The sequence below is a fragment of the Charadrius vociferus genome, unplaced genomic scaffold (genome assembly GCF_000708025.1).
Source record: "Charadrius vociferus isolate BGI_N301 unplaced genomic scaffold, ASM70802v2 scaffold52, whole genome shotgun sequence".
Taxonomy (NCBI): domain Eukaryota; kingdom Metazoa; phylum Chordata; class Aves; order Charadriiformes; family Charadriidae; genus Charadrius; species Charadrius vociferus.
Genome location: NW_009647572.1, coordinates 1,702,311 through 1,727,731, shown reverse-complemented (window position 1 = coordinate 1,727,731; position 25,421 = coordinate 1,702,311). Strand labels below are relative to the sequence as shown.

The 25,421-nt window shown below is 41.8% G+C and overlaps 1 protein-coding gene across 1 annotated transcript in view; it reads left to right on the top strand.

Moving 5' to 3' along the window:
* The window catches only part of ANO6 (anoctamin 6), a 50,598-nt gene that overhangs the window by 19,366 nt on the left and 5,811 nt on the right, over window positions 1–25,421 (top strand). Inside the window, exons 4-17 of the mRNA XM_009880879.1 lie at window positions 775–840; window positions 2,462–2,740; window positions 3,098–3,211; window positions 5,031–5,146; window positions 5,575–5,709; window positions 7,024–7,129; window positions 8,398–8,458; window positions 11,843–11,988; window positions 13,457–13,534; window positions 15,056–15,281; window positions 16,170–16,339; window positions 16,915–17,012; window positions 19,943–20,073; window positions 20,875–21,080. Of these exons, the coding sequence (XP_009879181.1) occupies window positions 775–840; window positions 2,462–2,740; window positions 3,098–3,211; window positions 5,031–5,146; window positions 5,575–5,709; window positions 7,024–7,129; window positions 8,398–8,458; window positions 11,843–11,988; window positions 13,457–13,534; window positions 15,056–15,281; window positions 16,170–16,339; window positions 16,915–17,012; window positions 19,943–20,073; window positions 20,875–21,080 (1,932 nt within the window). The remainder of the gene's footprint in view (window positions 1–774; window positions 841–2,461; window positions 2,741–3,097; window positions 3,212–5,030; window positions 5,147–5,574; window positions 5,710–7,023; window positions 7,130–8,397; window positions 8,459–11,842; window positions 11,989–13,456; window positions 13,535–15,055; window positions 15,282–16,169; window positions 16,340–16,914; window positions 17,013–19,942; window positions 20,074–20,874; window positions 21,081–25,421) is intronic.

Genomic DNA, 25,421 nt, shown 5'->3' with positions numbered 1-25,421 from the left:
TGTCTCTGTGTGGTTTTTGGGGGCAGCTTATGCGTGTGGAGAAGCAAATTCAAGATTGCAAAGACATTTCAGATTTTTTGTAAGTCACCACCTGGCAGGTGCTGGTAACTGTGAAGTAAAATTAAAATGATCCATGAATTTCATCTTTACTGAGGAAAACTTGTCATGTCCTTCTGGGGACATCGCATGCTCCTAGAATAGCATCACTGACACTACAAGTGCTACAGCTCTCAGCTTCTTCCTTTGGGGATGCTTATTCATGGACTAAAGTGTAGAGGGCTACTACAGTTTGAACGACTGTGTGAACTCATATAATTACTGTGAAAGAGGAAGAAAGTTACAGGTTTCTGGAAGGAAAGAGGGGTGGAAAGCCCTTGAGATGAAGACTTTCTAAAGGGCAGATTAATGGGGAGAGGGAGGCTGCCATCAATAGTTCAATTAGTGACTAAAGGTGAAGGTGATCACAAGTTTCAGAGGTAGTTGCTCTCAAAATTCAAAATTTGGGGCACATTTTTACCTCAGAAATGTACCAGAAACTAAGAGGGTGGATTATCCTCAACTGCATTTGAGGGCAATATTGCATATCAGACAGAAAAAAACCTGATCAGGATTAGGTAGACTGTACCTTACTAATGGTGATCCACAGTAGCTGTCAAGTGGGCTATAGAGATAACAACCCAATGATTCTTCATTTTCGGAGGCAGTTACATTCTTCTATGCATAAATGTTTGTGAAATTTGGAATAGATTTACAGTGCTCAATACCTTTTAACAGAGGAAGAGACAAGTATATGAATCAAACCTGATAAACAACGGCTTGCAACTTGAAGCAACGAGATCGGTGAGTGCTCTTCTCTGTGTGAACGGCTGTGTCTGAGAGCAAAGCCGCCCCTATGGGAATAAGGCAACCGGATATATGAATTTACTGTAACTTTTCTGTCCTCTGAGGAGAAAAATACCGACCTTTTTTCTGCTAGTAGCGCCTCTGTGGTCTGATGTGATATCTTTTAAACTTTGTATCTGTTCCTTCCTCTGCAAAATAAAAGATGGGAAGTTGGGAAACCATATAGGTCATGTTTGCTCAGGGCTTGGAAGATAAAAATCACTGTCTACACTCTGTGGAGAGGTTCCCCACCTACTCTGGCTGTGTAGGAGGTGTGGGAAGCCAGTGGGTGTCCAGGGCAGAATGTCCCCGCCAGAAGAGCAACGCAGGGCTCCTGCACTTGACCCCGCTTGATGGAAGGCCTGGCACTGTGCAAATGGTCATAACTATCATTCTTTGTATATTTTGGGCTGCGGAGTCGCCCGTGGGTAGTTCACGAGTGCAGCGATAAGGCAGAGCAGCTGCTGGAGCTGCTGTCTCTTGCAGGGAGGGTTAGAACCCCTCAGAGCCCCTTTCGTTCCTGCCCTGCAGGGCTGCGGCACTCTGTCCAGGTCTCCCAGGGAAGTACAGAACAATCACTTCCATTCTAAATTTGTTGTTGTTTGCTTGTCTATATTGAGCTCCAGAAAAGGTCGCTTTGCCCCTTCCTCCCAAATTAGACTCAGAATCCATGGCATCACGGTATTTATTTGATTTCTGCGGGGAGGGCTTCTGCAGCACATCCAAGGATGCAGCCTGGCTCTTCCCATTCATCAGAAAGTAAACCACTTGCTGGAAGTCTGATGCGGCCCTCTTGCTATACTTACATGTTGCAGTTTTCAATAGCTCTGCCACAATCATGACTGAAAAACTTGTGAAACTGGAAGCTTCCCTAGGCTAGATCAGATATCTCACCGATGTTCCTGAGCCAACAAGCTACATAATGTAATTTGATGTGGCTGGGTGCCAATAGAAGGTCTACAGGCAATGTGTAGACAAGAGACAAGTGCGGCTGTCAGGGTTCCCACTGCACAGTGGTGCTGGTTTGGGCCTGCAACTGGGAGTAAATGTGCCCCGTGCTGTTGTTCCCAGCTGATTTCCCTTTCCTTCTCCCCCTTCTCCCTATGAAGCTGGGAATTCCTGTTGCCCAGGAGCACCCACAGGTACCCAGCTTGCTTCCATCAAATCATGTCACCCTGGCATCGTACTTGAGCTGCTGAGGAATCACTGACAGCTCCAAAGGCACAGCTGCCCTGCCAGGCTACAAGTACAAACACTCCTAATGAACCCGTATGGGGGAAACATTGTTAAAGTTAAATTGTTCTGTGAAATACTTTTTGAGATGTAAACATTAAGCATTAAGGGAACATTTAGCTGTCTTTTTCTATATACCTTTATATGCCCGAGAGTTTCAACCTCATGTCAGTGCTTTTACAGAAGCTGATGATATATTTGCTAAGATGGACAACGAATGCGACTTTGAGTAAGTCATCTCTAAGCTGTAAAGACAAAGAAAATACTGTATAGTGTAAGAAGTGTTATGAAAAGTCCTTTGCTTTCGTTTTATTACACGCTTATTTTTAATTTTCTTCCATTTCAGGTTTTGGATGAAAAACTAATTTTTGTGAAAGTGCATGCACCTTGGGAAGTGCTGTGCACATACGCCGAGGTTATGCACATCAAATTGCCTCTGCAACCCAGTGACCTGAAAACCCGAGACTCAGCTTTCAACTGGTTTAGTAGACTCTTCAGAGTGGATGAAAATATCATCAAACCTGAGCAAGAGTTTTTCACTGCCCCTTTTCAAAAAGAACATTTGTCCAACTTTTATATTCAAGACAAAGACACATTTTTCAATCCTGCAACTAGAAGCCGAATTGTGAGTCCATGGAGTGTTTCTGGCATTTCTTCTCAAAAAGAAAAGATTCCTTTAATCATATCGGTGCAATTGCCTTCATGACAGCGTACTGAAAAATTAGAAATATTTGGGACACAATAGTTCTGTGTCATTTATGAAACAGCGTGGACAATCCAGAAGGGAAACATTCCTTACATTTGTCCCATTTCTCTTCCTCCTGAATTTAAAGGAGGGATTTGAATGGTTCATATACCCTGTGCAAATAATTTTGTCTGCACTTGTTACCCTGTCCTAACTCAATTATATGCTGAAACGGGTATAGTTGTGTGTGATTACTTTCAGATTGCAAGAGACACAAAAGTATTTTATAAATTTCAGGTTCATTTTATCCTGTCCCGTGTGGAATACGCAACCAAAAACAATGTGAAAAAATTTGGCATAAACAAATTACTGGACACTGGAATCTACAAAGCGGCATTTCCCCTTCATGACGTAAGTCCAGTGCTTGTAAACTAAAATACATTTCAAAATAGAGGTCTGAACTACATCTGTGGGGTTTCTGTCAAAACTTACAAGCACTATTGAATGTCTTACTCCTTGACTTGTTATCATATCCACCTAGTAGAATAGGACATAGTTTGGCTAAAGAGATTTTCTTCCAAAGCACTGCTGGTTAAAAATGTAGCTCCATAACTGAAAAACAATATATTTCATTTAGGAGGTGTTAACCTTGTATTCTCTGGGAGATGTAGTTCAGTAAAGTGCCTGGCCTGAGGGATAGTTGCCATGACACACCGTATCGTCAGTTCTAAATCAATTTTAACATTGTCTCTGTTTTTTATTATTCAATTTTTCAGTATTAAAATTCATATCAAATATCAACATTGTTAATAAAGATGTAGACTACAAATCCCATCTTAAGATGCAGGACAGCCTCACACAGTGAGGAACGTTCCCACGGTTCCCAAACATTGCAACGTACGTGCAGGGAAACTCAGGTTTCTGCAGGAAGGCTCTGTCTGGCCAGTCCAACACCACACAGGTGATGTCAGAGTCATGTGGAGAAAAGCTCAACTGGGTTGAATTTTGCCTCGCAATAATAATAAAACCAGCTTTTGTGACTACACTTCAGAAGCTTTTTATTTTTAAAGTATATCAAGCAAGTTATCTGAAAATTGTTTTGCATACAAAGGCCAGGAATAGCACAGAAAAAGAAAATGAAGAAAAAAAAATCAGATTTCAGAGTATTCCATGTAAGGCCACAAATGGGATACAGTAAGCAAAGACTGAGGGCTGATTTTCTCCATTATATCTATTATATACTCACACCTCCTCCCTCATCAGAGCCACCTTCTGTGTCCAAGGTGTGTTCTGTTGAGAAGACAGAGAGAACATGGGAGGTCAGGAATGGTAACTGCTTCGGCTGTTTGGACTCTGCTTAAAATATTCAGCAAGCCTCCAAGGGTTTCAAGGAAATCTTTAAGGCAGGATCAAGACAAATCATGTTTCTTGTAAGTAACCTAAAGCTTTACAGGATAGAATTACTATCATTCGTGACTATCCATTTTTAAGGTTTCCTTTTAAAGATTTAAAACCTGCCTTGGAGGCTATTTCTGTCATGGCATGGGGAGTTTGGACTCAGTATGCCTAGTAATTAATGACTGTCTTTTTATACAATTAAAATTATATATCACAGCTATTCTGAAAATCAAAAGTAGCCTATAGATTTCTACAAATGTCACTTGCCTCATTGCATCACAGATACAGAATGGAAAATTCCCTCAAATGAAATAAGCTTTATTGAAACAGGTTTTCAAATAACCTAGAAAAACCACAAGGATTATCTCCATGTGAACTCTCTTTTAAATTTAAAACAGAGACTAGAAGCCCTGGATTTATCTCGCAGACTTTCCAGCCTTCATTCCAGCACAATATTATTTTGAAGCAAAGCATGTTAGCACGTTAGAGCTACTTAAAATCCATTTTAATTCGGTCCCGTTCTCTAATTAGAATGGATCCTTTTCTGTTTTCTGTTCCTAAGTGCCAAGACGCTGACATGCGCTTGGATTTTTTCAGCTCACATATGTAAAGCGTTTGCTTTAGCGTTCGGTGCTTTTCTGATAACCTTCTCCCCTGAATCCTGGTGCACTCCCAGAGCTGCCTTCCTGCTGCTTTTCCTGGCTTGACGTGAGACTGGGCTAAAAGGCTATTCCAGGCTCCGGCTTCACGGCACAGAGTCTGCAGAGATGAGAGCTGATCTGTGCTGCTTGGGTTAATGCTATCTTCTTCTCACCCTCTTTCTGTTTTGCAGTCTAGTTTTAGGCACCCGTCGACCGATCCCGACTGCCCAAGCGAACGCTATCTTCTCTACAGAGAATGGGCTCATCCTAAAAACATTTTCAAACTGCAGCCCCTGGATTTCATCAGGTTGGTGTGACCTGGGGCTGGACGCATGCCGAGGGAACTGGGAATTTGCATAATAGGTCTGGTTTTGGGGATGTCAGAGAGACACAGCTCACGTCTGAGGACAGATACACCCATATCAGCTCATGCGTGGGAGCATACTTTGAGCTTGGGTTCATGATAAGCAAATTCATGAAAAGGCAACCACTTAAAATTTTTCTTTGTGAGGTATGATCTTTCTCTTCACCCCCCACCCCCCCCTTCCTATCCTTTTATAAAAGCATAAAAGTGGTGGTAGAAATACCTAGCTGCAATACTTCTGCAATCCCAAAGTTCAAACCAGAGGAATTTGACAATAGGAGTTGGCACAAAATGTATTACATGAAGAGCCATTTGAAAAGGAAATGTGATTTTACTTGCATTTCAGAAAAAACACCTTTTCCCCTCCACAGGAAATACTATGGAGAGAAAATTGGAATCTACTTTGCTTGGCTGGGCTTTTACACTAACATGCTGATTGTCGCTGCGGTTGTGGGAGTTGGCTGTTTTCTGTATGGATGCCTGACAAAGGACAACTGCACATGGAGGTACCTGATCGGACCTATTTTAATATCACGTGCAATTTTGATCAGTCCCCTACAGAGGGGAACTGTACAAGGTTTGCAAGACACTACATCATAAAAAGGGCAAAATGAAAGGGCCTGAGAACAGCAATGGTTGTGGATTTGAAGGTAAAGGCATAAAATATGAGATACGAAGAGTAATGGATGTCCATGGACCATTACAGTGGTAGACATCTGAGAGTTTGTTATTTCATCATTTTATTTACATTTTGTACTAGGTTCATCGCACCTAGTGTGTAGAAAAGGGTGACAATCAGAAATCAGTACAAATTGCCGTAGATGGCACTGTGGTAGTCCTTACAGGAGATATCCGAAGACCTTGATAAACCCCCCCAAATTTCTTTCCTCTATTTTGAGAGAATAATACAGGAAGAGCAACAGCACAGGGGGCTTCAGCTGCCCGCGATACGTTGGGAGGAGAGGCATACCCATGACACAGATTCCCTCATCAGAACATGACGAAATTCAACCATGGCACAATGACCCAAGAAAAAAAAAACAACTGGGTCATTGTGCCAAATCGTCTACAGGCCATCACACCGTATACCCCCTTCTGGAAGGATGCTTATCTTTATAAAACGTGCTGAAGGGCTGTGCCAGAGCTTCACTCCTGTGGCCAATTTATACCCGTTTTAGCCTTATGCCAGTTTTATCATTTAGTTAAATAGTTCATCTCCCTCCCTGGTGTTTATCTCACTGGTGTTATTTATCAAATCACCTTTCAGCCTCCACCGTACTAGGTTAGTACGTAACGGTTAGACGGCAAGTCTTTTGCTATCCCTTGATATGACAGATCTGCCATTCCTTGACTCACCCTAGCAGCCCCCCTCTGCACATTTTCCAATCTGATCCTCTTTAGAAGACCACAGGGACTAGGTAGCCATTTCGGTTCTGCAGCTGTTCCTTGCTCTGGTAGTCAGTGTTCCTCTTCCTTCTCCCCTCGGACTTGCTATGGTAGCACATGTGAGCATGCAAGTGTGGGTTTCCTACTGGAGAGTGTGAGATGCTTGAAGAGTTGTTTTATTTTTCATATGAGCAGTTTTGAGAATTGCCACCATGTACGAGGGATGGAAATTATTTCCCTCCTATGTCATCCATTTTTGAGATGAGGGCTAAGAATGGAAATGGGGATGTGTTGCCGGGGAGGGGAGGGAATTCTTGAGAGCAGAACACTGGTAAATTATTTCTCAGTTCCCTGAGATTATTGCACTGTACTCATGTGCGAAAAAGGACTAAAGAATTTAGTGTTGGTGAGTGACTGACTAGTTTTGTTTTTAGCCAAGAAGTATGTGATCCCAACATAGGAGGTAATATCATAATGTGCCCTCAGTGTGATAAAGTATGTACCTACTGGAACCTCACCATCACTTGTGAATCGTCCAAGGTAACTACATTTACAGCTTATAGACATGCTATTGAACTTTACTTGCACTTTCTCTAGTACTACATATAAAACAGTGTTGTTCCTCCACTAATGTCCTGCAGAATTGCTAGAACTGTGCAAATAGTTGTTCCTTTTGATATAGCGACTGAACTTTGCAAAGTGAAAACAACAAGGTTTATTGCTCCAATTTGATATAAGATGAAAAAAATTGTGGTTTTTTTCCGCATAGTTTTTTATTTCACATATTTGATACAGGACTAAAGTGGGGTTTCTTTAATGAAAATGAAACACTTTGGTTTCATTTGAGGGTACTTCTTCCTTTTTTGGGGGAAAAAAAAAAAGATCCAATTGCTAAAGTCTTGATTCAGTAGCTCTGAATCAGTTATGCTAAGGAAATGTTTAAAGCATGTTTTGACATTTCTAAGTCCTGCCCCCTGCCTCCACAAAGAAGTTATCTGGACCTGTGCCTTGAATTTGACCCGTGTTGTCAAAGGGGAGATGGGTGCAAGGAGAGGCTGATGCTGGCCGTGACGGAAGCTGTGACACAGCCGTGTCCTGTTCGTCGTGACACAGCCAGACTCTTGCTCTGAGTTCCTGTCTAGAGGAACTTTGCTTTCTTTCTCCGTCACCTTGTCTCACTAGGCTAATCTTAGCCTTTTGTCATTCCTTTCCATAGATTCGGTCACTCCCAAAACTCAATTTTTCAGCTATTCATCAAAAATATTTTGCCCAGCTTTGATGTGTTACATCAGCACACTTAAAGGGTAAACAAATAAGAGTACAGGGAAAAGGCTATGATGAAAAGAAAAGGCAAATTGTGACCACAGAGGTATCTCATCAGAATGTGTTTTTACTAACCAGCTTGATTTGTTGTCATCCTGCTCATGAGAACCAGATGTGTCCAATGGCCTTTTTGTGGCTGTATTAAAAATACAACTCTATACTGAGTTCCCAGAGCAGAAACAGTTTTTCCTCTTCCTATGCAACAGATGGAAGGAAGTTTGGTAGTACACTGGTTTACTACCCTCTTGCTGCATATTTGGCTTATAGCTTTAATTCTGGGCTTTGCATTTAATTTCCTTAATTTACTGGAGGGTGGTGTACATTGACAGAAATTGAGGAAACACTATCAATAAAGATTGTTTATTAAACCACATAAAAGCTAAAAATCAACATGATCAGTAAGCAGCTTCTGTTCTGGGTCAGTGTAGAAGAGAAAAAATGGTTGATTATATTTTAAGCCTTTTTTTTCTTTTCCATTTTTCCAGAAACTCTGCATATTTGATAGCTTTGGAACACTGGTGTTTGCAGTGTTTATGGGAATATGGGGTAAGTCGATTTCAACAACGGTGGTTTGTCGTCTAATTTTGGCCAAGCCTCCAGCATCAGCCAAGAAAACATGGATAAATTTGCAACGACTTCATTTTCTAGCACTCAGGAATTCACTAGTAGGTAGTTCCATAGAAGATATGTACATTCACAGGAGCTCTTTTTTAGCATATTAAGAAAGAAAAAAAATTGTAGAACTCCAAGTTGGTCTTCAGTGTCTGTTTGGTTTTGTTTAACTTGGAGAAAAGTCTGAGAGAAGTGATTAGAGCTGCCTCATTCATCCAGTGGGAGCCAGCCACATGCTTAAGTATATCTGGCAGAGGAGCTGGGTTTTTTTTTCCAGAGAGTTTTGGAGCTGCCTGTGCCTATTAACAGCTGTGTGACTGCGCAAGACAATTGAAAAATAGCCATTTATTATATTTCCCAGGAATTTTTTCCTTCTGTCTTCATTTAAGAAACTGATTATAAAAAGCATAGTAGTTACAAGCACTATATTTATCTTTCAGAAGAGAAGTTGTAACTGAAACCAGGATGTTTCCCATGGGTGAAACCACTTGGTGCTGTATTTAAGGGATTAGGCAAGGTTTATTTTCCCAGAAACAGTTTTGTTTGTTCGTATTAGCAACTTTCTTAACCAGCTTGTATTGTACTTTCTTATCCAGAAATTACCAAAAGAAGTTATATGTTAGGTCTGTATACAGAGTACTGTAGAGAAAATAATTCATGTAGCACTTTGAATTCATTACAAGAATATATGATTTGTTTTCTTTTTAAAACATTGTATTTTTATTTTCCTATGATGACCTAAAGCACTTCAGAATAGCTATTGCTTTAGAGAGTTATAAGATAAAACATTTTAAAAAGAAGATTTCTTTCAAAATGTATGTTCAAATTAAAATACCATCAGGAAATTCTCTAAATAAATAAAAAAAAGAAAAAGTTAGAAGTTTGATACTAATGTAATCATCTCCTGTCATCTGAATAGTTAATTTATTTGCAATTTGCTTTTTAATTAAAAATTGTGTTTCCTGTTTTGAAGAATGGTTCCAAGAGTAATAATTACAAAGTTAAGCTGCATGGTTATAGTGGGCTACAAGGTCTATTAGTATTCTTATCATAAGTCCGCTATACAAAGAGGTGAATTGTATTATGGAAATTCAGTCAAAATTGTACTGAATCCAAATGACCCATGGTTCTGCTACAATTCCAGCTGTAATTTTCATCTTGCTCTAATACTTTTGTAGACCTCCTGGTCCAAAACAATTAAAAGATTATTAGATTTTTAGATATATTATTGCATCATTATCAGCAATATACTTTTTAATAATTGCATATTTTTTTAGTATATTCCCTTCAAAGATCTCAAAGCACTATAAAACACCAGGGAATTTGGCCTCAGGAATTAACCTTCTATACGTTAATGCTCTGGACCAACTCTTCAACCACTTCTCCCGCGATGGCATGACTAAATTGGCGAAGCTCCTAAAGCAGCAGCTTCCACTTCACTTGCTGCCATCACTGGATCCCCTCCCTGAACAAGATCAGTTAAACAAACAGATGTTCTCCAATAGAGGCATTTCTTTTCAGTCCTTGGTGACACAGTTTCAGGGGCAGAATACCTGCTCCATGCTGAACGGCAGCTTTGAGGGACACATGAAAGGGGACACCACAAATTACCAATGTGAGGTGGAATTAGTGCTCAGATCTCCTGATTCTGAAACTTCATTTGTTTCCACTGTTAAAAAAAACCCCACTGGTTCAAAATAAAAGGAAAATGACAAATCCAGCAGCAGCTCCTTCCTGCTCTGAAAGACGCGACTTGGTTGCTGGCTTATTTTAGTGAGTAGAAGTTTTCTTTGTATTGGGGCTGAGAGAGCTGTCCCCACGTTATGTGCCCTGCTTGTGCTGTTAGCACAGAGGCTGTCACTGAAGGAGGTCCTGCACCTCTTGACTCCCCAGCAGCAGCTGGATTTGCAGCTGGAGCAAATCTGGGTAGCCTGTAGCTTCCTGTGATTTGGGTTGGGGCCCCAACCAGCAGTTAGAGATTCATGGAAGACTAACCTCCTTGCTCTGCAGGAGAAGGCAGATGTGATCCTCTGGCCCACTGCTTGGAATGGCTTTTGTGCTCCTAAGCATGAAGCAGCGGAGAAGTCCTTGTGAAAGAGGCCCCTGAACAATGCAGGGAGGAGGGTTTCCTGGGGGTTTGCCTGTGTGCAGACACCAAGGTCATCTCACAGCCCAGCCCATGGAGTTTCCTGGGTTTTAAATGCTTTGGTTTGGGGTTTATTGACCACACCTGCTTTTGGAAATAACCTTTAATGTTTGGACTTGGAACTGCATGCCATCGATGTTTCATCAGTCAGGATGAGGGGCCAAACTAATTAAAGAAAAGTCATTTATGGTCAATTACTCCCAGACAATGGGAATAATGAGAGCAGTGATGGGATACTGACTCCTCCTGGAGGCAGTGCTTGCAGAGCCACACCACTCATTTAAACTGAGGATGAACTGTCTTCAGTAATAAAACATTAGGGTGCACTGGGGAGCCTGGTACTGACACCCATCATCCTGAGTTCCTCCCAGGCTCCTCAGCTGGGTCTGTCGTTGCCTCTGCTGCCAGATCTACCTGCGTCACATCTCAGGCCAAGGTAATGAGTTTGGCTGGATCCACGTCTCACCAGTACCGCGTAGGCATCTGTGCACCTGGTCCTCCAGTGCTTCCAGTTGTAGGAGCACAGTCCAGGGGAACTGCTGACCCAGCCCAGGGAGTTTCTAAGCTCCGGGGCATGCAAAAAGAGCTGCAGCTCCTTCAGATTCATGCTAGCAGAGGAGGAAAGACAGCTGTGTTTCAGCCACTTTACCTGAACTAGCATTGATTCTAGTATTCTGCAGACTGGCAACTTGTCCACACAAAAACTGCAGACTGAATGAACACGAGCTTTTCCCTGCGGCAATTTTTGCATACTGTGTTTTCCTTTTCTAGAGGTCCTGCACTCTCCAGCATTTTTTCTTCGCCTGTCCGACCAACTTGCTCTCTTACGCATCCCATGGTAAACTTTTGAAAAAGTAGCCTATAGTATGAAATCCAAAGTGCTCATACTCCAGCCTTAGGCAGAAAACAAATAAATTTATCTGTATTCTTTAGCACGTGCTTACACCACGCTTTACCTCAGATTTCTCTTATTGAAGTATCTATATATCCAAAGCAATAATTGCATAAAGAAGTAGATCCAGTTATTTTCACCATCACAGTATCTAATAAGGGCTTTATTCCATGTCTGTGGGAATCCGTATGGAAAACATGAGCCACATGTTATAGCCCAAGGCGCCAGGCAGTGTCCAGCACTCACATGGTATCGGTCCCTTTGTTTATCTTCTGGATAGTTACTTTGTTTTTGGAGTTTTGGAAGCGACGGCAAGCTGAACTGGAGTATGAATGGGACACAGTTGAGTACTTAGAGCAAGAAGAACAAGTTCGCCCAGAATATGAAGCTCGATGCACTCACGTAGTAATGAACGAAATCACACAGGTAAGGAATATTCTGATAACTGGTGATGGCTATTGCAGTAGGCACATGGTGGGAGGACACTGTGGAAATGGTGAATCTGCACTGGGGCTGTATAAGTCAGCAGTGCTTCAAGGAGAGCCGATAAGCTGGCCTGGAAATAGTTAACTTATAAAGTACAGATGCGTGGGAGGGAATATATACCCAGCTGTAGTCACCTTAAAGTAATTGCCTGTTTGAGGAGCTTGCACTGCCGAGGTTCCTGTGTCATAAATAAACAGAAGTAGGCATCGTCCCCAGCTTAGGAGACTAAGTCTACTTTATTAAATCCCCCAAGAAATGATTCAGTGTTGCTGCCAGAGGCCAAGATCACAGAGCATTTGCTATCTTTGCCTAAGAATGCATCAGCAAAAAAGGGTGAAATAGAGGGGAAGATGTTACCTTATATATCACGCCAAGACTGTTTTTTTAACCAAAGGTTTTTCTGTTTGAAACATGTATGAATAGGTATTGTTGCTAAGTGCATGTGGATGCAGTTACGATCAATAACAGCAAACTCACAGGGACAAGGGTAATCCTTGTTTCAATGAAATAGGATTCGTATTTATGAGGATCGTACTTTAGATCTCTATTTATTATACATTTTGAGTAGCTTTAGCTTCTGTAGCTCACTCCAGCTTAGCTTCACTTTTTATTATTCTCTGTCAATATATTACTCTGGTATTTATCTGATCATTTGCATTGCTTTCACATTCCATCCACATTACACTGATATTTATTAGAGGGCACTTGAAAAGTTTAAAAATTAACTGCCATAGTTGAAACTGTGCTATATAGATCTTTTTATATCTTGTACTACAAAAAAAAATGGTTCTTTTTAAAAGCTTATAAACCTCTGCCATCTTTAAGGTATAAAGTCATAGCGAGAAAGTTCCTTTCAGACAGTTCAAAGAGTGAAGAATATGCAAAAACATAATGATTTTGGTCCTCAAAGATCCTATAAAGTCTCATTGAATTTTCACATATTGAGGTAGGCATTTTCCTTGGGAAAGCCATCCCATTGTTCCTATGGGGTAAATTGAGGAATACGGAGATCAGGAACCAAAAGTTTAGTGCCAGCTAATTTTAGCCAAGGAGGTTTGAAAGATAATGACTGTGGATGCCATGATCAGACAAGAAGGATGGGTCCATTGAAAAAGACTATGCACCCTGTCACTGCTGAAGTCAGTAAGACCTGAGTGGAAGCATCTATGGAAGTCTTTTGTATCTTAGAATGGGCAGCAAAAAAAAAAAATAAAAAAAGACACATGTAATCAGACAAGACTTTTGAAATCATTAATAAATGTGAGTTTCCAGGGCAACAAAGCAGGAAAGGAAACAAAACCGGAGAATTCTTCCTTTTTTTTCTGCCCTCAATATCATAAATTGCAGCACCCAAAAATATGAAGAAAAGATTGGGTGCATCCTTGATCTGTTTCTAAATCTTTTACAGCAAGAAGAACATGTGCCATACACTGCCTGTGGGAAGTGCCTAAGGATGACTTTCTGTACAAGTGCAATCTTCTTCTGGGTAAGTGCTTCTCTTATTCTTTCACCTCATGAATTCACTTCTCTAGAAAGTGTATAAAAAAGGGATTCTCCTGAACTGAAGAAAAGGTAACAAAAGAACAGATTCAGTTGGATTTCCATCTTATGCATAAACCAAGCCCATTAAGCTATGGACCCACATGGAGAAGGTAGCTGTAGTCACCAAATACTCATTAGTGTACAGTCAGTTGAAAATATGTCAAAATATCCTGCAGCTGTCGCTTGTGAGTTATGCTTGTGAACGTGGTCCATTGGTTTTTCCTTGATTATTTTAAGATAAATATCTTTGCTTTTGGGGCAGAGAGCAGGGGAAAGACTTTGGTTTATGTACTCCCCTCCCTGCCAGTTTCTATCCTACTTGTTCCAGCCGTTTGCTTCAATATCGTCTCACAGTCCTGGGCCTCTTTCAGGTTTTTCGTTTCACTTAACAGAGCAAAGCTGGGTGCTCTCTAATCTTCCAGTGCCGCTGCTTTAATTACAACTAAAATGTGAAAGCAGCCCAGTCACCCATGAAACAATATCTAACATGGCGAGCATGCCCAGAGAGGTCACCTTGAAAAGCTCAGTGTTTTAGCATGCTGCATGTCCTCCTCGCCTGTAGCACAAACTGCAGCTGGAAAAGACCTCATCCTAGGTGACAGGACACAGCCAGGAGATGGAGTGGTGGCTGGCAGCCCAGAAGAGGCTAAATGTTACCGCATCTGAAAGACAAGGGAAAGAATACTGGCTTGCTGTTGGATTTAAATAGGCAGGACTTCGGGTTGAAGGGAACAGATTTGGTCTGGGTTTGTCTTTGGTGTTGCTGCACTCTCTTATTATGTGCCGGGAGCGGGGAGGTAGGTGGATTCATGGCAGTTTGCAGAGATAATGAAAAAAAAAAGATTCACAGCTCTATGGACGTCAGTCTGAATAATAGCTAGAAAACCAGCAAGAAATAAAAGCAGGAAGAGAAGCAGAAAGAGAGGAGATGGCAAGCAAGATGGGGTGCATGTATCATTATTACAATTCCAGCACATTACATAACTTGGCTTAAAATTTGTCTGTTCCTTTGAGGGGTCTGTAGCCTGTAATATTACCATGTGAAAGAGAAGGTACAGTCCCCTCCATAACCAATGCGGACTTGCTGGTGCATTTGCCATCCTGCCAATTGCCCACTGTCAAAAGAGGGAGATTTCTTCCATCACATGCCTCGAGGTGTAAGATTTGATTATGCATCTAATTATCTTTGTTCGCATCAGTACAAACCTTGTTATTAGTCATAAACCAGATTATCTCTTTTCTTTCCTGCAGATTGACTATGCTGCATGAAAAAAAAGTCGTCTTTTATGGATTCTAAATTTATTGCCTTCTATCTTATTTGAGCATCCCCTTGCACTCATCTTACATGATGGAATGACAGGCACACAATCGGTTTCCTCTTGCCTATTGTAAAAAGTATTTCAAACTCACTTTTTCCCAAAGCCAGTGGTTCAATATTAACATCTTTCTTGCGTTCCCTTGGCAGATTCTTTTGATTATTGCTTCAGTTATTGGAATCATTGTCTACAGGCTCTCAGTTTTCCTGGTGTTTTCTGCAACGTTGTCACAGCACATTAACGGAACGGAGGCGATCCGCAAGTACCTGACTCCACAGACAGCCACTTCAGTAACTGCTTCGCTCATCAGCTTTATAGTCATTATGGTTCTCAACATCATCTATGAAAAAGTGGCAATCCTGATTACTGACTTTGGTATGCCGCTGCTGTACCTCACATAGAAACTTGGGGTAACATAGCAAGAAAAAGTGTCATTTGTGTGTATAATAAGAATTCCAATAAATGGACACCTGTACCATATATTTCAGAATTTTCCCACCAAATCACACAACACCACCCAGAAACTTTCAAATACAGGTTTTCTCAATATCAAAGCAATATGATATTCAGCTTGCTCTGCCTGGAAACTCCTTGTATAGCCAGCATGAAAGATCAATTGTTTACAGTTTTGTGTTTGTGAAACAGGCAAAGCAAAGAAAATTACTATAATAACCAAGCTTTATGAAAACAGATCAGTAACGCATAACACATTCAATTACATTAGCTTTTGTTTATGGGAAAAATAGCTATTTTCTTGTAAATAAATGAAATAAGGTCACTTTTTCAAAGCTTGATACCATTTCCATGTTATTAAATAGATAAACAGTTGCAAATATTATTATTCTTTATATCCAGGCCATCAACATTAAAGTAGCTATTTTACTTTAGATGTGTGAAGTAGTGCGGTGTTTTAATATAGTTTCATTTAATACTGTTTCATCAGTTCAAAGTGTTACATTTGCATCTTTCCTGAGTGTGCTGGATTTGGGTGCTTTTTTTTTCCCCTGAGTTATCAGAATTTTTGCTTGTTCTTTTTTTTTATTGTCAGGGAAAAAGTTCTTTCCTTTTTACAACCCGTATAGTTTTAGAATTAGCATAATGGTTATAGTGTACATGGGGATTATGTACAATCTAATTCATAATGCTCTCAGTCATGTTAAGGAATACAAGGCATACCCGTACTTTTCCAGCTGAGGTTCTAAAGCAGCTTGTAGGTTACTTGTAGGTTGGCACTTTTTTAATTTATTTTTTTTTTAATTGCAGAGCTTCCAAGGACACAGACAGATTATGAAAACAGTCTGACAACAAAGATGTTCTTGTTCCAGTTTGTCAACTACTATTCTTCATGCTTCTACATAGCTTTCTTTAAGGGTAAATTTGTAGGTCACCCTGGAAATCCAGTTTATTGGCTAGGAAAGTATCGCAACGAAGAGGTAAGAATGTATGATAGTGTTTGGTTTTAAGCAGCAGGAGCCATTAGTCCAGGTATTCTGCTGCAGTTAGGAGTATATAGCATCGTTGGGCATATTTAAGTTGAGGGTTCAAAAAGTGACTGCCTGCCAAGCCAATCGCCTCCTTAGTAACTGCTAGCATAAAAGAATATGACACAAGACCAGTTGGGCTTAGAAATGCATTATGCGTACCCAGACAAGCTTATTTTCCCATGGTCCGACAATCTGTGAATTGGCACACAGGAAGGGGAGAACATCAGTAGAAGGATTCCTATTCTGCTGGGTTACCCTCACCTGGTGACTGCACAGTACAGAGCTGCATGACTTCACCTGGTATGGCACTCTTTCACTGGTGTCTTGTCAACCTATCATATGTGACCACATTACTAGAATTGGCTTTTGCATACCTGACTGGAAAGTTTTGCCTAAATAGTCTTCTTGTATTGCTTTGAGAAATGTTATCATCATAAACCAGGAATGCATTATTTTCAATGCTTCATTCATGCCTGAAACATTACCCAACTTCAAAAACATTTCATGTCTCTCCCAACCTTCAGTGTGATCCAGGCGGATGTCTCCTTGAACTCACAACTCAGCTTGCCATCATAGTAGGAGGTAAAGCAATCTGGAACAACATTCAAGAAGTGCTTCTTCCGTAAGTTCAAACTATTAAATAATCTGCTCTTTCATATTTGAAAGATACTGCTTTTGCTTGATGCGTTCAGGCATTTGGACACTAAATTTGATAAGTGCATATTGCATTCTAAAAGAATACAGCTAGTCTTTTGGGGCCTTTTTAGACAGTTTGGATATTTTCGGTCTGGTAGCTCTGAGCTCCTGTCTCTGTCGTTCTGACTGATTTTAGTTCTAATCAGAAATGCTTCCTTCCTCTGCAAATCAGACTCAATGTGTTTCAGGTTGGATATTTAAAACTGAGGCAACAGAAGCTCTGAAAGTATTAAACTAAAGACTTGCTTAATACTGAGTGGAATGATTTGTTGTTAGACATTGGGCTTTTAAAAGTCATGGATAAGTTACTAAGTTAACTCATTTAGTTTTACAGTCATATTTGACATTCATAGTGCCTATACATTCTCTTTCAGTGGGGCAGATCTCTGGAAGGTCATGTTTTAATGTAAACAATAAGCACAGTGCTAACCACGCATGCCCTCCATTTCATTTAGGTTCATATACTGTGCAGGACTCTGTTCTTTCTCCCAGGACTTGTTCTTTATTATGCTAATCAGTGGCTGTTATGTTGCTTAGAGTAGGGAACTCCCAGTTTGCTCATGCCCTCCTGAATGCCATAAGCACCAGCCCACAGCATTGTATACCCTCTGACTGTGGTTCCTCCAAGCCCATGAATTGTGCACCTTTACTGCACAGTGACCGCACTTCAAAGCGTGTTATAAATACTGTGTAGGGTTGAGACTAGGGTGCTCTGCTGAGATAAGGTTCCTCCAGACCCCAATGCTCTGTGTGTGCTGCTGGTTGCAGGATGGACCTGTAGACCCATCCTTCTTTTCAACCTCTTCTTTTTCCTGGGGAAGGTTTCCTAGACTGAACATGCCTGGAGACGTCAGCTCCAGCCATAGACAACTGACTCCCCCTTCTGTGTACTGGAAATATATTCATCTGACCAGAATTTTTAATTCACTTCCCAGAGTGACAAGTAACATTTAGGTGTTGAAATGCTGAGTATCATTTCTGGGTCTGGTTCTTAAATGCTTTCTCATTCTGCATCTCTGCAAGTGTAAACCATTTTGGGTTTTTCTCTGTTGATAGGCATTCGCCCCCATCCCTCTTTTTTTTTTAATATGGTTCTTTGACTGCTGAAAATGGCTACAGCCAATTCATCAGTTTTCTTAAATTCTCATGCAAGCCTTTTGGATGAGAATATCAGCCTCACCTTGATCCCTGGGAAGGTGAAGGAGCAGCTAATCCTGGAAACCATTTCCGGGCATATGAAGGACCAGAAAGTCATCAGGAGTAGTCAGCATGGATTCACCATGGGGAAGCCATGGTTGACCAACCTGCTAACCTTCTAAGATTAAATGACTGGCTCAGTATATGAGGGGAGAGCAGTGGATATTGTCTACCTGGACTTCAGTAAGGCTGCTGACATTGTCTTCCATAAAAGCCTCATACAGAAGCTGTTGAAGTATGGGCTGCATGAGCAGACAGTGAGGTGGACTGAACACTGGCTGAATGGCCAGGCCCAGAGGGTGGTGATCAGTGGCATGAAGTCTAGTTGGAGGCTCGTCACTAGCAGTGTACCCCAGGGATCACTGCTGGGTCCCATCCTGTTTCACATCTTCATTAATGATCTGGATGAGGGGGCAGAATGCACCCTCAGCAAGTTTGCTGATAACACCAATCTGGTAAGTCAGAGGGTTGTGCTACTGCCCAGAGGGACCTTGACAGGCTGGAGAAATGGGCTGACAAAAATCTCATGGAATTCAACAACAGAAAGGTCAAAGTCCTGCACCTGGGGGAGAACTATCCCATACATCAGTATATGCTGGGGGCCGCTCAGCTGGAAAGCAGCTTGGCAGAAAAGGGACTGGGGGTCCTGGTGGACACCCAAGTTGAACTTGAGCCAGCAGTGTGTCCTTATAGCAAAGAAGGCTAATGGTATCTTCAACTGCATTAGGAGGAGCATTTCCAGCAGGTTGAGGGAGGTGATCCTTCCCCTCTACTCAGCACTAAGGAGGCCACATCTGGCGTACTGTGTCCAGTTTTGGGCCCACCAGTACAAGAGAGACATGGACATACTGAAGAAAGTCCAGCAGAGGGCCACAAGGATGATTAAGGAACTGGAGCACCTCACATATGAGGAGAGGCTGAAAGAGCTGGTACTGATCAGCCTGGAATAGAGAAGGCTCAGGGGGATCTCATCAATGTGTACAAATACTTGAAGGGCAAGAGTAGAGTAGAGGGAGACAGACTAATCTCAGTGACTAGTGTCCAGTGACAGGACCAGAGGCAAAGGGCACAAATTGAAACACAGGAGGTTCCCCCTGAACATTAGAAAACAATTTTTTACTGTAAGAGTGACCAAGTACTGGCACAGGTTGCCCAGGGAAGTTGTGGAGGCTCTATCCTTGGAGATATTCAAAAGCCGTCTGGACATGGTCCTGGACAAACAGCTCTAGGTGGCCCTGCCTGTGCAAGAAAGAGTTGGACCAGATGACCTCCAGAGGTGCCTTCCAACTTCAGCCCTTCCATGATTCTGTTAATTTTGTCAGCAGAAGGAATTAAACTGTCCAACCACAGGCCTGCATTTAACTAGCTTTTTTGTTACCTTGAATTTTATGTGGTCATTCACCTGTATGACATAAGTATAAATCAGTATGATTCTGATATATTACCATTTTACACTCTTATTTATGGTTGTAAATAACTGCTTTCAAGATAAGGCAACAGAAGATTATACTCGTGTTTGAAGGAAGTTTTTAGTAATTCAAGAATAACTAAATCCACTGTTAAAAGCTATAACAGCACGAATGTCAATTTTTTTTCCATTTACTGAACTTTTTAGGTTATTTTACCAATGTTAGTGGTCTTTTTCTCCCTGGCTGATAGTTGGGTTAAGAATCTAATCGGAAGATACTGTGCAGCTGCTAGATCAGAAAAAGTTGTTCCACGCTGGGAACAGGACTACCACTTGCAGCCCATTGGAAAACTTGGACTGTTTTATGAATATCTTGAAATGGGTAAGTAGCAGTTTAGTTGGGGTTCAGTGTCACTGCTGGGTACGAACGTGCTCTAAAGAAAATCTTCATACAAGCAATGCTTAATAAGCGTATAGACAGAGGACATGAATGTTTTTCCAAGGCAAGTTTTGATGAGCCATTATAGACAGTGTTGCAAGTTTTTATTAAAAAGCTACGCCTCAATCCAATTTATAACTAGGAAACAGCTCATGATTGTACAAGGAGAAGAACTGCTACTTCTTTGCCCCATCCTCCGAGAAGTGCATCCAGAAGGCAGACCACTACCACGTTCTGGTGTTGGGCAGCAGAGCCCTGTGTCAGACTAGTCTGATGGGGACCTGAAGTCACCAGGACTTGATGCTGGTCTCTTGAGAGCTGGCAGATTTCCAGTTTGTTGCCACCATCCATTCTGTCACACCATTGCCAGCATACTTGTTCCAGCACCTGGGCACCAGTAAGGTGATTGTTAGTTGAGGCTTTCCAGCACAGCACGGAGACAGATAGTCATTAGATTTCCAAGTCTCCATGATGAAGACATAAGAAAGAAATGGATGTTTAAATACCTACAATAGTTCTCTTGGTGCGTTGTGACTTGTGACATTTTCCTGGCCCCTCCACCTGGCAGGGTTTTTCAGCACTGTTGCGCTCCTGTCTTCTCATACAGAAGATTCGCTAGGAACTCAGCTACTCTTTCTCGTCTGTCTCCCCCACAGTTTGAGTATATAAAGCATATGTGCTCATATGTGCTTATGTCCAGTAAGTGAAAGCCCCATCAATGTATGTAACCTCTCCCTTTCACAGTTATACAATTTGGCTTTGTCACTCTGTTTGTGGCGTCGTTCCCCCTGGCTCCTCTTCTGGCTCTTATTAACAACATGTTGGAAATCCGGTTGGATGCGTGGAAGCTGACGACCCAGTTCAGGCGCATGGTTCCACAGAAGGCACAAGACATCGGCGCCTGGCAGCCCATCATGCAAGGCATAGCCATTCTGGCCGTGGTCACCAACGTAAGTACTGGGCCAACAACTGCAAAAGGTAAAATGCCTTCACTGCAGGTGTTACGTCCAAACGTGGGAACGTCACGTGTGGCGATGTAGCATTTAAATGTAGGAGTTTCTGGAGAAAGCACTTGAGTCTGAAGACCAAAGTTCATCTTAGCCCAAGCTTTCACAGGAGGCTCTGCCTGTTTGGAGAATGGGGGACTTTTTGGGTAAGAGGAGGGAGATGGAGCTGAGCATTCTATCCCATGGCAGGGGGCTTGGAACTAGCTGATCTTTAAGGTCCCTTCCAACCTAAACCATTCTGTGATTCTACGATTGTAGATACTAACCCGATAGTTAGGGGACTTATTTCAAGTAAAAGAGCAAGTAAAATTTAAATAAGGGCATGAGCTTGTTTTCCTATATCTCAGGCACCTTCTATAGTCATTAGGTGTTTGGCTGTTCTGGGGTCTCAACCCAGGGGTTCGGCTTTTCAGAAATAACAGAACAGGTACACGCACCTTCTCTTCCCACACCCAGGTGAGCATCCCTGCATATTTGCCCCCCACTTTGAAAAGTCTTTGTTTTGCCCCTGAAAGGAGGGGGGCCCTGTTTTCAAAGAACAGGAAGATTTGTTTCCATGACCTGACTGCCTATTAGGTTGTCATCTTCTCAGTAGCTTGTTTTCATAATTTTGGGGGCTGGGGATGGTACCATATAGAAACAGGAGTCCAGGGTGGATTTCAGTGATAAGGAAAATTTTATGTGTCAGCCTCAGCTATCAGATGTATTCTCAGGTATTTGAAGGCCTCCCAAAATTACCATTATTCTTGTTCAGAACTTTATTTCGCACTACAGAAAATCAACAGAACTTGAGGATGGAATTTACAAGAGAATCTGGGAAACAGCGAGCTCGAGCATACGCTCCAGCTGTTTTGCACTGCTCTGCTGAGGCAAACCAAACATAAATCCAGCTGTTCCATAGGCATGTGAAACATCCAAGGCCTACTAGTAAATCTGGTGTTAAAATTTAAAACAAAAGCCATGCAACTTTGGTAACACATGTTCAGATTTTTAGAAATATCAGGTGGCACCAGAGATACTTTTGGGCTCTTTTGATTTACTGCTTGTGCAAAAAAAATTGTTAAAGATAACTCTCCCAGCAAATGATGGAAATCCCAGCAGATAATGCAAATTCCCAGATGAAGCATAGCTTCATCTAGCCTAGCTAGAAGTAGAGGCAACATTATTGATGCATCCATATCCTCTTTTGAACTATGCTGCTAGAAAACTTCTAAAATAAAAGACAAAAAAAATTCTGTGTCCCTGGAAGAAAAACAAATATGTTATGGTATTGGATAAGCTAACTGTCTTCCCTCATCAATCCAGCTGGGTCTTGTAATACCACTAAGAAATAAAAAGTTGGATATACATCTTGAGCTTACTTTAAAATACTGTTATGAATACCTTAGTTGTAGTCCTTATGATATTCAGGGCAGAGTTAAAGCGGCTTTGGTGACCTTGTGGTGACTCAGATATGTGTAGGCTTCTGTTAGGAATGGATTCATGCCCCGCTTTCTGCAGAAAAATGACCCAGCAATGCGTGTCTGTCGCTACCCAGTCACAGCCCACCTGAGGCTAATCTGAGCTTTGCAACTTCTTTCACTCCAAATTCCTCCTTGTGTGCTATACCCCTCAAAGCATCGCTGAAACCATGGGAGTCCTCAACGTGCAAAAGTACGTTGACAGCATGCGAGGGGCACAGCACCAGAGACCGTCGTGTTCCAAAGGCCCTGCTGCAGGTGTTGTAAGAACCTCGAAGAGATCAGTGTTTCTTCCTAATGAAGTGTGGGCTATAAAGCCATAAACTAGATCAAATGCTAGAAACTGTTTTCTTCCTTTAAGTATGTTTTTTTCTTGTTTGACATCCAGGATCTAGTATAGGTCATCAGTCTTTCCTTTACCCTCCTTGCCTTGATTTTTCCTTAGTACACAGAAAACATTTCTTCTCTTCTGTGAGACTTGTTACAGCTGATTTGACTTGGGTAGAGTATCATCTTTTCCTTCGTGCATTACCTTTGTAACACCTGCTAGTAGCTTGCAAGCAACTTTTGCACAAGACTATCAGTTTTGTGACTTGCCACTCAGGCACTGGACTTGCCGTTGCATGATACCAAAGCATCTGTTGTTGATTTGAAGACTGATTTTAATTAGTTATGGTATAAATGGAAAACTGTGTGCAGCAAATCTTGGGAAGCAGAGAATGTGCTATTTGTTTGTAGTTCTCCAGTGCAATACCCCAAAATGCAGACCATAATTCAGGAGGAAAAAATGTTTTTCCTTTGAGAGGGTGCCGTAGGATTAGCTTTCGTATTTCTGTCCTTGCAGCTCTCTGGAGCACATCTGGAGATCATTTCGAGAGAGGGAGGAGAGTGGGACGGGGTTCAGATTTAGGATGATGAGAGACCTAGGGCCTTGCAAAAAAATTCAGTAAGAGCAAATATTAGGTTGTGTAGATACCATATTCTAGCATCTTTCTAAATGATACACAGAAGCAGCATCAAACTCATTTGGTCCAAAGGGAGAAGGGATTTTTTTGCCTTACTGTTCAGTTGCTGTTAGTTCATTTATGGTCTGACTAGATGAGCTAATGAACAGAAAGAAATTATATTTAACTAAAACTTTCTGTGCTGTACCTCAGTTAAAAACAGGGTAATTTAGGTGTGAGGTCTTCTCCCTGCAACTGCAAGACATAGTAATATATATTTCTTGTCCGCCAAAAACACCTACTCTGCGTGTAAATATAAACAACACATAATTTTTGCTTCATTGCACACTGGCATCTAACTCTTAAAAACAGTTTTTAAAAGATCGTGCCAACTACACTTGATTCAAGCCAGAGTACAGTACCAAAAAAAAAAAATCGTATCCTTGAAGATTTTAAATGAGTTTATTTTAGTCTTAGGATGCCTCCCTTTTCTTTTTCATCAGCCAAATTAATTTTCTTTCAACTGAACTCAATTGTAACAATGTTCTGGAAAACCAAATATAGATTTTGGACCCGGGTCTCAATCTTAAGTCTTGTTTTAGTGTTCAACATTTGGCAGTGGTGATAACTGAGGCGCACCCTTTTCAACTCCCTGCCCTTTCCCTTCCCCGTGTTTTCCCCTTGTTGCTGTCTCAGGTGTTGTGCTGGCACCGATGCTTTGACAAACACAGCATGAACCAGATCAGGGAGTGCATCCAGCTGGGATTCCCCACCAGATCAGTGCCGTGATGTGGTCTGCTGCACAGCTGCATGGATGCATGAGTGAACTGCTAGGGGCAAAGGCAGGAGGGAGGGTGGTTGGTTTAGCTAGCACTGCCACCAAAGTGTTGTTTGAGGAACTGTAGAAGAGACGTCTGCGTTTGGTTTGGGTTTTTTTTTTTTTGTACCTTTCTGCTCTCTCCCCTTCCCTTTTTTTCAGCTGTTACAAATACCCCCTCAGGTTGAGGCTGTCTTGCTGGGAATGCTGCACCAAGGTGGGCAATTTTTGCCCCATCTCATAAAAATAAGGAAATACAGACGGCATGAATTGCAGACTGGCATGAAGGAGAATGAAATACAGAAATTAACCGGTTCTTATGCTCCTCTGTTACCCATTACTACTTAACTTTGCTGCTTCCTCTGTCCCATGCCTTCCCTATGGCTTTTTTCTTCCCCTTTTATGCATCCCTGCCTAAATCTGCCTCTCCCTGATCCCATTAGATCCCTGTTTCACACCCGTCTCCTCCATGTCTCTGCCCTGGTTCTTTCCATCCATGTTGTCCAGTGTATTTTTTCCCTGACCTGAGGACAAAAGATTTCTCTTTCAGACCTGGAGTGCAGCTCGCTCGTCACCAGAGACGCCTGTTGTCATGGGCTGGCCAGGCGGCCTCTCGCCGGGCACTCCGCTGCAGATTGTGCCAGTGGAAAGTCTTCGTCTTAAGGGAACCTCTTGCATTTGCAATAGCAGAGAAGGAGATTGGATTAAGCATAGTTAACCTGTCCTCCAGAACAGGATGTTTTGGGAAGTTCATGAGTTTAGAAAAGACTTCCCACAACAAACCCACAGATCCAGTTTCCTACCTGGTTTGTGACTGGCAGACTGAGTAGGACAGGGACTCTCTTGGGAGCAAGATAAAAACAAATGGTCACGTCATATGTAAAACAGCGCTATGCAGCTGCTACTAAAAAAGTTATCTTGGCATCATCACGAGCAGTTTCCACACATGTACTGACATTGAAACTTATGAGGCACCAACTGCCAAGATGAAGTTGGGCTGGCCGGCGCCTCAGAAAGAGTGGGATGTTTCTGGGGTCAGAGATGGATCGGCGATATATATATA